This window comes from Asterias amurensis, chromosome 19 (genome assembly GCF_032118995.1).
Source record: "Asterias amurensis chromosome 19, ASM3211899v1".
Classification (NCBI taxonomy): Eukaryota; Metazoa; Echinodermata; class Asteroidea; order Forcipulatida; family Asteriidae; genus Asterias; species Asterias amurensis.
This window is the reverse complement of record NC_092666.1, coordinates 4322893-4334837: the sequence shown is the minus strand read 5'-3', so window position 1 is coordinate 4334837 and position 11945 is coordinate 4322893. Positions and strand designations below refer to the sequence as shown.

The 11945-nt window shown below is 39.2% G+C and overlaps 2 protein-coding genes across 2 annotated transcripts; one reads left to right on the top strand and one right to left on the bottom strand.

Moving 5' to 3' along the window:
- The first annotated feature begins 801 nt into the window (after positions 1–801).
- On the top strand, positions 802–10669 carry LOC139951582 (histone H4 transcription factor-like). Its single transcript, XM_071950542.1, has 10 exons — positions 802–992; positions 1715–1939; positions 2652–2881; positions 3783–3891; positions 4454–4606; positions 5092–5169; positions 6029–6149; positions 6920–7055; positions 8255–8379; positions 8507–10669. The coding sequence occupies exons 2-10, from the start codon at positions 1759–1761 to the stop codon at positions 8937–8939; spliced, it is 1566 nt and encodes a 521-aa protein (XP_071806643.1). The 5' UTR covers positions 802–992; positions 1715–1758; the 3' UTR covers positions 8940–10669.
- On the bottom strand, positions 10346–11728 carry LOC139951583 (histone H2A-like). The gene has a single exon (XM_071950543.1). It carries the CDS (start codon positions 11602–11604, stop codon positions 11197–11199), a length of 408 nt encoding a protein of 135 aa, XP_071806644.1. The 5' UTR covers positions 11605–11728; the 3' UTR covers positions 10346–11196.
- Between the last annotated feature and the right edge of the window lie 217 nt (positions 11729–11945).

The following is an 11945-nucleotide window of genomic DNA, read 5'->3' as shown; positions in this document are numbered from 1 at the left end:
CTGATGTGTTTATCTCTTTATACAAAAACATTATGCGAACTGAACACACGATGGCTGGCCTTTATAGCGCCAAACTTAAAAACTCCACGAGGGACCAAAACCATTATTTGTATTCAAGATAACTATTGTCTTAATTCACTGAATTAGCAAATTAATAAGGATAATCTATAATTGTATGTCAATTGAATATCTACTTTTGTATAATTAAAAGTTTAAAAAATGAGGCGGCAGGTAATGCTGCTTGGTGCTTCCCTTTACAACAAGTGTTTACAGTGAGTTGTTGTTGTTGTTGTTGTTGTGTACTACTCTTTCTGCTTTTCGTAAAGTTCTCAAGACTCACCTTTTTCCGAGTTAATTTCTTCCTAGTGAGCTATGATCTTGATGAAATTGCGCCTTATAAATTTTAATTGTTATGTTATGTTACACACACCGAAGTAGGGGAGAGGCGGGGCTTATTAAATAATTTTTGAGGGTATAAATCACTAGAGGAAAGAGTCTTTGAAGTTGTCAATCAAATGGCGCTATTTTGCTTAACATACTTTGCTCTGAAAAATCATTATGACTGGAACATAAATTGCGTTTCGTCCTATATATATCGGTTTCATTCTATATATATTGGTGTTGTAATAAAGTCATAAACGGCGCCACATAAATCTTCTTAGTCAACAACTCGACCAAGAAAAAGTTTTTGATCCACTTTGTCAACAGCGCCCTCTTCGGAAAAACTGAAGTATTTCTTCGGATCTGTTATCTGTCGTAGCTTATTGATATTGTTATCGCCGCACACTCCGTATCCGAACGGTTGCCTGTTATTATTTGCAAAGATTTTGTAAATGACAGTTTTTAGAAAGAAAAGAAAAAAATCTTCATGAAAGAGTTACAATTTATCACACATGCACAGGCAGCAGGCTTGGAAGGACATCGATGGTGTGAAGGGTGGACGATCTGACTATATAAAAAGGAATGAATGGCAGGCCTGAGTTTTTTTAACGGTAGTTTTCATGATAGTTTGTTTGTTTTTCAGTTACTTCTTGTTTAATATTTAGCATGTTTCTTTCCGTACGTAGGCCTACTTACATCGTATTCGTAGCGTAGTGTCACTGAGCTGTCACTTGTCAGTCACACTGACACTGACAGCGACAGCCGGCTGTAATTTCAGTTCAGCCTGAGTATATATGCAGAGATTGATTTTGTGTTGTTAAATTGTTGTTTGCATCGAATTACAACTTACATTATTACAACAATTACATTAAATGTTTTGGTTTTTTTATTATCATAAAAAAATAATATAAATCATATAAATCAAAAAATCATGACTCTCATTCTCAAATGCATGGATGTTGGATTGTTGACTGTGTCATGTTACAAAATAAATATAGGCATGCTTCGCAGTGCTACTGCTAGTTCAGTTGCGATTAAACGTAACCCTCCTCCTGTAGCGCCGGGAGGAGGGTTACGTTATCGCAATTTCAGTGCTTGACTCCTGACAAAAAAAAGTTTTGTGCTTAACTTTTGTCTACGTCGTTGGCCTAAACCATCATATCAATATCGTACATTCTTAACTAAGTTTAAAGTAGGCTTTACAAATTTTATTAAATGAAATTGGCCCCCAGGTTAGCAAGGCCAAGGTTCGAATAGTTAGCTGCTTCACAAATTTAACATGTAGTTTTCAGCGAAGTATTTATAATTAATTGTGGTCTAAATTTCTTTCCAGGTGTTCAGAGACGGATACATTGGATTAAAAAAAACTAACCAATCATGGGACCCGGATTGAAGAAACGACCAATGCGATTAAGATGTGAATGGGACAACTGCACCATCACGCACAGCAGCATGGGGATGTTTCTGTCCCACATTAACGACCACGTCAATAAGATATTGCCTACTTGTGTTAATGCAGAAAACTACAAAAACTACGATATTGTCCTATCAACAGAAGGTATGTGACATTTGGATACTTTTGTATCGAGGGTGTCCTTTTTTTGTAGTAGGTCTAAGGAGCAGCCAGCCCTGTTTGTTACATTTTTGAAAGGGCAAGGGCACCAAGTCATTTTCATCTCTATAATAAAGGGCACCCTATCAGGAAATTTAGCATTTCACGGGCACCAAGGCAGTGACCAGGAGGGGACATGGAGGCAATTGCCCTCATTGCCCCTGTGAAGTAGCACTACTACAGCAATGAATGTTGACTAGAATAGTTGCGATAATTGTATCACTACATAATTACGTACATGGGTGGTGATTGGTGATTGGTTACATAATAATAAATCAGTCAGGCATGCCGGCATGAGAGGCCAGCTCCCAAGCTGGCCACGAGGACGTCTGTCTGAATCCTGCACCCAAGCTGAGCGTCCACCGTGTCCTTTCTTCCTAGTGCAGGACTCGTCGACTCACCCCCTTGTATGCCAATAAACACATGTAAGGTTGAGTTCGTAACCTACGCGTATACGGAGCGTCTTTAACCACTGGTTCTTCTCATATAACCAACACTACTCAAAAGAAATATTCCCATGGTGTTATCGCAAACCTCTGTCAGTTATACTTCCACCATGCAAAGTTTCAAATCCTACAAATTGATTATTGTCATTTTTTCCTTCTCTAAAAACTTTGAGAATAATAGTTTTGTTCTGTGTATTATGTTTTATTTACAGAGACTGAGGAGCTACATTGTAAATGGGCAGAATGTACGTTCACATCGACAGATGGGATCGTTACGTTGATCCGCCATCTATACTTCCACGCGTATCATGCTAAGATCAAATGGTGGGCTTTACAGGAGCAATCGAGGAATAGTTTTGGTAACTGCATCTTGGGTTCCATGACAAGAAACATGATACCTGACCTTCCACAACGATTTCTCTGCTTCTGGAACAACTGCGAGGTAAGACAACAACTATAGACCCTACGTATATAGGATTTGAGGCATTGCATGGTGAGGTATCAATATATATTTGGTTTGCAATAACACCATGTGTGTGTCTACTTGTCAGGTAGAGTTTGTTCTGAGAGAACTGTCTTTCTTTATTCTACTACCGCGGAGTAGATTGTTCGGGTGTTCGGGAGACTTCTCAGTTCTGAAAGAAAAGAACTGTCCTGTTAAAAGCGATTAAAAGCAGGACAGTTTATTTCAGAACTGAGAAGTCTCCCAAACACCCAAACAATCTACTCTGCGGCAGTAGAATAAAGCAAGACTGTTCTCTAAGAACAAACTCTACCTAGCAAGTAGATACACATGGTGTTACTGCAAACCAAACATATAACTTTAAACCCCTTGGATCTCACAGAGGCAACAAAGGTGATTGCCTACTTGGCCCCCTGGTCATTGCCTTGGTGCCCTTGAAATGTTCCAGTAGAAATTAAACACTTTCTCATTAGGGTGCCCTTTACCAAGTAGAAAATGCCTTGGTGTCCTTGCCCTTTCAAAAACAAAGCATACAAGACTCTCAAGTGTTCTGTCTGAGAGACCTCACAGCCTAGCGTTTTGTGTTAAGCAAGGGGGGTCTATAGATTTCTATAGAAAGAACCTCCCAACAATGCGCATCGACCATTTCCACCATTTTGGGAGTCAAGGAATATAATTTTGACTCCCAAAATGCAAACAGGATAGGAGCGTGTGAGTGGGCTGTGCGAAAGATCGTATAACAGTGACGATTTCACTTTCATTAGCTTTGAAAATCTGTACGAAAATATCTGACTTTTTAACTCAAACAACTGCTGGGTTAAAATTGTTCCCTCTTTACCTCTTTTCAATGTTGTTGATTTGTATTTTTGTTTGTCCTTAGTTCTTTACCGATAATGCAGAGCATTACTATCGACACGCCGATAACCATGGGATGGTTGATGATCCAGTCATGGTCAACAATCAGGAAACATATCCATGTCAATGGGAAGGTTAGTGTAATGGTTGTGACGAAAATAACCAGTAACTACTAAACTATAACTAACTAGTTACTATAAACTAACTAGTAACTAGGTGTAAATCTCTGAACAAAATCTCGGAGTGTTGGCTGTGAAAAGGGCTCTGTTGTGGTCTTGTTTCACCGAGACTACAGTGATTTTTTTCTAAATTTGCTAAATTTTCTCTGGAAGTTTTGGCTTACAAAGGGTAATGTTTGAGAAAAAACTATAACTAGTAACTAGTATTTACAACTAGTTACCATAACTAGTAACTAGTTGTTTGATATAAATTGAAGTGTAAAGATTGAGAAGTAAGTAACCTGAAACCCGGCAGAAACACGTCGCAGAAGTTGGAATTTGTCTACTCTTGCTACTAGATTTTTTTCAAATGGCAACTGATATCGACAGTCTTTACATAATCATAGTTATTTTCAGGTCATACACAATCATTGACTGATGGTCTTAACTCAGACGCATCATCTTCCTGAAAAGTAATTCGCTGACTGTTCTGTATTATCGCAAGGGTCAACCTAATTTCCGTTAATTTGTCTTGTAGGATGTGAAACAATTACTAAGACTAAGTACAAGTTAGCTGAGCATCTACGAAGCCATACACAAGAGAAACGCTTTGCATGCAACGATTGTGGAAGTTTGTTCAGTAACAGAGCGAAATTCATTGATCACATAGCAAGACAGCTGGCCTTAGAACGTAAGTATTACAAACAGAATCACAGAATTCAAACTAAGCCCAATCTCATAAAGCTGCTAAGCAAAAAATACTGCTTAGCAAATGTGTTTCTGTTGCCATTGCCTTGGTGCCCAAATGAAGCCCAATTTCATAGAGCTGCTAAGCAGGGAATACTGCTTAGCAAATTCATTTGGTTGCCATTGGTTATTGCTTTGGTGCCTCTTGAGGTTGTTCCAGTAGAAAAGTACAATTTCCTCATACAGATGCCCTTTACCAAGGAGAACTGCCTTGATGCCCTTGCCCTTTCAAAAACAAAACATCAGGCTTGTGCCCTTTCAAGCGAATTTCCAAACTCACTTCAAATCAAGACTAATAACCCCAAATGAATGGAAGCACAAATTCCTGATAACTCCAAGCACATACAGTAAGCAATAAGGTTTAAGTCAATTAAAAGATGATTGGTTGATAGCGTTCTAAAAGCTGGTGTATTTTCATTGTTTCTTCAGTACAGAATTACCAGTGCTCTCACTGCTCCAAGATATTTGCAAATGAGCGGTTGCTAAGAGACCACATGAGACATCATGGTAAGTATAAAGTCAATGAAACGCATCTTCTGAAATGAGCAACACCTTCTTTACCCAGGGGTATAATTTTACTATAAATGGGTACCTTCAATTCATATCAATTCATCAACATTTATTGTGTATGAAAAAAAACCTTTGGAGCACCAGGGCAGCTCAAGGCAGTGTACTCCCCAGGAAGCTGAGACAAACCAGCTGTCGATTTCACCAAACTCTTCATAACTTAGGATTAATAGGTGGCACGGTTGGCTTGTGCATAAAGCGCTCGCCTCTCACCAAGGTGACCCCGGTTGGATTCCCGGTCGGGGCCATATGTGAGTGGATTTGTGCGTTGGTTCTCTGCTGTGCCACGAGGGTTTTCCAGACTATCCGGTTTTCCTCCCTCAGGAAAAAATCAAACACTTTCGATCTTGGCTGTGCTCCGTGGTCATAATGGGTTGATGTGGCTGGCAGCTGAATGCGCCCTTGCATGCCTGCTTCTCGAACACGTTGTAGCCACGTCCTTCGCAATTCAGCTCTTAGCTGCGAGTAAGGACGATTAGCCCCCCAAATTATTATTATTATTATTATTATTATTATTATTAATCTTAGGACTTGGGACGAGTTAAGTTCCGTATCAACATATGTTAGAATGCATTCTCATACCCATGCATTCATCCTAACCTAAGTTAGGATGAGTTACTCGTTCTATTAAACTCGGATTAATCCAAGCGTTTCGTGAAATATGCTACAGGGCACTAATGTAAAGTGCATTGATACTAGGATACATTAATGTAAAATGCGCTATATACATTGTACATGTAAGATCTAGTTATACTATTTCTTTATGTGTTTTAATACATGTTTATCTTTTTTCCTGCAGTAAATCACTACAAATGTCCGAAGTGTGATATGACATGTATTAATCCCTCGATGTTAAAATCACATATCAAATGGAAGCACTCGTCGGACAGACCATACTCATGTGATCTATGTGATCATAGGTAAGCACATAGTCAACCCTCCTACTTTCTGACCATTAATCCACCGATGCTCAAAACACATTTTCAACACAGGTACTACAAAATCAGGTATTTTGTAAGTCAATTGAAAAATGAAAATCCACCGGGCTTGTGCAGTACTGGCTTAAAGGGAAGGTAGACGTTTGGTAATTACTCAAAACAAATATTAACTTAAAAACCGACTTGGTAATGAGCATTGGAGAGCTCTTGATAGTATAAAACATTGTGAGAAACTGCTCCCTCTGAAGTAGCACACATGTAGATTTTGAGAAAGAGGTAATTTCTCACTAAAACAATAAAAGACTTCTAGCCAAGCACCAATCGTGTACCTTCCCTTTAAAGTACTGGCTTGGGTCTGCGGTCCAGAGTTAATATCGAGCCTTGCCGTCAATGTAATAATAATAATAATTTACTTTTATGTCGCGATTTTTTCACTCCCGAAGGGACTCTCAAAGCGCTTCCAACCCCGGTCACTTGGCCATTTTAATTCATTCCATAAACCATCTCAGCTCCCTTGAGAGCATACAGCCAGTGCAACAAATATGCGCTTCTAGGCTAAATCAATCACAAGAACCAATTAACCTCTCGGTGGAGAGAAGCAATTGTAGTTCAGTGTCACATAGGACACAAAAGTGACATGACCGGAACTCAAACCCACACTCTGCTAGAATGAAAAAAACAGAGCTTACGTTCGGTGCTCTGAACTGTGCTCGGCCATGCGGCCCCACTAATTTTGAATCTGTCTTTTACAGATGTAAATCTACCAGCGCTCTACGGAGGCATGTTACAACACACGCTACCAACATCATGATTTGTGACGAACCTAATTGTAGCTACACAGCGGGCACTATGTCTACTATGAAAAAACATGTCATGAGGAATCATGGGGTAAGTCAAACACATGCATGTACTAGGGTTTGTGGAAGTGTCATGGCCGAGCGGTTAAGATCACCGAATTCAAACTCTCGGTGTTTCTGATCAGCAGAGTGTGGGTTCGAATCCCCAGCCGTGACACTTGTGTCCTTAAGCAAGACACTTAACCATTGCTTCGTCCTTCGGATGGGACGTAAAGCCGTTGGTCCTATGTGTTGTGTGACGCATGTAAAAGAACCCAGTGCACTTATCGAAAAGAGAAGGGGTTCGCCCCGGTGTTCCTTGCTGTGGCTGTTGTATGCGCCGTAGCACCTTGTAAACCATTATAAGGTGCAAAATAATTGGGTCTCAAAATTCATCACTGCCATAATCTACTCAGCGCCTTGAGTACCTTGTTTGGTAGATACGTGCGTTATATAAGACTTCGTTATTATTATTATTATTAATATTAAGATCAACCCAGATTACAGAGTAGGGCTTTCAAAACCGAAGATAAATGTATGTTAGCGGGCTTCACGCTAGCAAGCTTTTACGCCCTCGCTCACAGTTCAGATTTTCTTTTTCAAATGGCCTATCACATCCCTGTTTAATGCAGAATGTTGTGTTATGGGTGAATATCGCAAACGGCATGGGGGGTGTTTTATCAAATCTGACATGAATTGTCAATGAGCCACTCAGGACACAAAATTTAAGTTACATGACACAGCTCAAAGCCAAACCTCAAAAGAAAGGGCATTTTGGGAACTATACAAATATGGGATTAGAGTCATATGTAGATTATGTTCTTTTAAAAACTTTTCTTGCTTTATATTTTCACTCTACCACCAAGTAGATTTTCTGAATTCAGGAGACATATCAGTTCTGAAAGAAATGCCCTGCTTTATAAGTACTACCTTGGCGGAAGGTAGAAAATTGGCCAGGACTACTACCTTAGCTTCAGTGGATCAAGGGGACTTCTCGTTATTAACTTCACTACCGCAGAGTGAGCTCATAGTGGTCTCAACATTTCGAACTAACTTGCTCTAGTCATCGCAGGAGACATAGGAAATAGGAAAGATGTTGGCCTATTTATAGAGGTTCAGAGGTTTCAGTGTAGAGTCAGTCACTGCTCTGTTGGTTTTCCTAAAAGGAGACCTGTGGTTTGTGGGCTCATATGAAGAAGCTTGATAGTAATGGCAGTTTTGAAAGTTCATTTTTTTTGTTTTCTCTTGAAGGATGAGAAGAAGCAACCGTATGAATGTCATGTTTGCAATACTCGCTATTCATGTGGAGCAACGTTAACGAGACATCTTAAGATGAAGCACAAATTCAAATGGCCATCTGGTCATAGCCGCTTCAGGTATGAAACTCATCTATCTCTGAATCTGAATTAAATAAGTTATCACACAATCATAAATATAGCCCTATGGGCCCCTAGGATGGTTGAATTGCTGACTCTAATTGGTTGATGTAATATCTTGATTCAGATACAAGAAGCAGGACGATGGACTATATCGCCTTCAGACTGTCCGTTACGAATCCCTGGAACTCACCGAGCAAATCTTAAAGGAGAAGCAGCAAGAGCAGCTTGACGACGTCCCAGTTGAAAAAATGACTGCCATAGAAAACAATAATGAAGACTTGGATGAAGATTTCATGGACGAAGAATCAACCATTCCAGATAGAGTTGATGACCAGAGATTACTCGATGAAACGTGCAGACTAGCTGATGTAACCGAACGACTTGAGAGCGAGACTAGAAGATTAGCTGATGAGACTGGGAGATTAGCGGATCAGACGGAAAGATTAGCAGATCACATTAGATCAACTGATGAGCCCAACCATTTAGAAATTAGTAGTGTATGGTCCCAGAGTGAACAAACTGTACCATCAGACTTGAGCTTGAGACTAGGAGATTAGCTGATGAGAGAAGGAGATTATCTCAAAAGACAGAGATTAGCTAATCAGATAAGATCAACTGATCCGCCCCCACCATTTAGAAATTAGTAGTGGATGGTCCCAGAGTGAATAAAGAGTACCAGCAGACTTGAACTTGAGACTAGGAGATTAGCAAATGAGAGATGGAAAATATCCATTGGAGATAATCTCAAAAGACAGATTAGCTGATCAGATAAGATCAACTGATGAGCCACACCTCTAAGCAAACTCTGCATGATGCATGCCAACAGTGAACAAATTTTTTCATGCGGCTGAATTAAAATAGTTTGGAAACTTGAAGAAAGACTCTGCTTTGGCCGAGACGAAGCCACTACTTGTTTGCAACTTGAAAGACTGCTGACTAAAAAGGTCTTTTGGAGACTCAATTTTGGTGTCAATTTCTTTTTGTCTTGAAGAAACATGAACATTTAATTTATGAACATGAACATCTTATTAAAACAAGGTTCATGTCACGTTGGGGGAAAAAAAATTGTGCCATGTTCTGTTAATATATATTTTAATAACTAAACAACTTTGAAACAGGAGTAACTTGCCATAAAAAAAAATCATGGTTTAATTTAAGTTTGGCACAAATATTTAACTTGTAAACATAATGAACAGATATGTTGAACCCGTCCTTTGAAATGCGAGGCAATTAATTACCACCTTTTTAAGTTTAGACCATAGACCAAATGTGGTTAGTATTTTAAAGCAACTTGCAAGATCTCCCCCCTTTCTGATAATTGCTAAACATATTAATTACCATAAAAACCTACTTGGTAAAGAGCTCTGCAGCTGTTCATAATGTATAACATTTTCGAAACATCATTTGGTTCAAAGGAATATGGTATAGCTTAGAGAGACAGATTAAAAAACATTTTAATTTGAGAAACATTTCTGCATGAAACGTTTCTCAGATTGTGTGTCCCCATTGCGGATTATTCTTCCAGCGCTGACCATAACTCAAGATTTCCGGTTTTTAACTCAAAAATTCTACCACCTTTTGAAATAAAATGTTCACAGGTTAGTTTGATTGTATACATCTTCATTTATATATAAATATAGGTTTAAAACAGTCGAACGGTTTTGAAAACAAAAGGCAACATTTGCCTTTGAGAGATTAAGTTTGACAAAGGCCCCATAGTACCGTGGAGGAAGAATGCTAGTACATGTACAGACTTCTGTATGTTAACTATTAACGCACACTTCTTGTTTCTTTTTCTAATTTTCCTAAATTATTTTCAAAGATGTTAAAATTTACATCAGGGATATGAAAAGGAATACTAATTTCGTTTCAGTATTTTTTGTATGGCTCTGCCCCAACTTCTTTTCTACTATATTGTTAACGTGTTAACATTGATATGTTTACAAAATGTATTTTGTTATTAAAAAAAAAACAGAGTTTAAAAAGTTGTTAAATCTCAGACAGAAGAATTTAAGCAACTCTTTTGAAAACAACAACTCAGAATAATGTACATGTCCATAAATATGCTACTGGATATTGTTTTCCGAATTGTACATCAAAAATCAAGTGTAATAATATTAATTTAGTAATGTTGAGTTATTGTGTATTTTGTTTGTATTCTTATAATTTTCCACATACCATAAAGTGTGGTTTGTTTCTCATTCATAATAGAATAAACAAAGTTGAAATTTAAGTTGTCATTTATTATTATATGCAAGTTCAAGTTGTTTCTTGGTTTATGGGTTTGCTGTTTAAAAATAATAAAAAAATTACTTGTATGGCCTAGTTCAAGATAAGAACTAGGCCTACATGCTCATTTGTAGGGCTGTTTTTTTTTTAAAGCAAATTATTTTTTTTCCAGGATGGACGATACATGCCTGAAAAAATATTACATGCACGCAGACAACAAGACATGTTCTCCAGTTGTAAAGGCACCATATGGGCACCTATGAGGAAATTGTAAATTTCTATTGGAGCATTTCAAGGGCACGTGAGCAGGGGCATGGATGGGGGAAGTTGCCTTTAATGCCTCCGTGAAGTATTTGTTGTGCCTGTGCATGCAATTGACAATGATACATTTCCTACACTACAACGCTATATTGTTAGGCCTATGTTTTATTTATCACTTATTACAATCAATCAATACCGCCTGTCTAATTTTATTAAATGAAAGTTATTCACAAGGAAACGAGTCGACAAACATGGTACATTTCGTCTCTTTTGTTTTTGTGTTGGCTCTGAAAAGAGCCGGTTTTTTTGAGTTTACTGGAAACTTTAATACTCCATGGACTGCGAAGACTTCTTGCCGGCCTTGGCAGCAGCGCTCTTCTTGGGCAGAAGTACAGCCTGGATGTTGGGCAGTACACCTCCCTGGGCGATGGTGACTCCACTGAGAAGCTTGTTCAACTCTTCGTCGTTGCGGATGGCGAGTTGCAAGTGACGGGGGTTGATTCTCGTCTTCTTGTTGTCACGGGCGGCGTTACCGGCCAACTCGAGGATCTCAGCGGCCAAGTACTCCATGACGGCAGCCAAGTAGACCGGGGCACCGGCTCCTACTCGGTGGGCATAGTTTCCCTTGCGAAGGAAACGGTGGACACGGCCCACGGGGAACTGAAGCCCGGCTCTTGAAGAGCGGCTCTTGGCCTTGGAGCGGGCTTTTCCTCCTTTTCCACGTCCGGTCATGATTACAGTTGTTGTAGGATTCGTCAAGTAAGACAAACTAAAAGGCAGGAATGTATTCTTCGGTTTTTATACCTGCTAAAGACCGCGGGAAGTATTGCGTTGCTGACCAATAAGATTTTGTAAACAACCGCGCATCGATCAACCAATCAGACAAGAATTTGTTACGACTCCTACGTCCGCAATCAATCAGAGGGGCACGGGAGCACACACCAGAGCTGGTACTTCATCACAAAATCTGGTCACGAAATAGCTTACGCTGTTTACCAGTGAATTAAATGGTAGTCTTTTTTTCGAGGCGTGTATTTACAGCAGCGATCAGGGCTGTTATTTTATAAATTTCA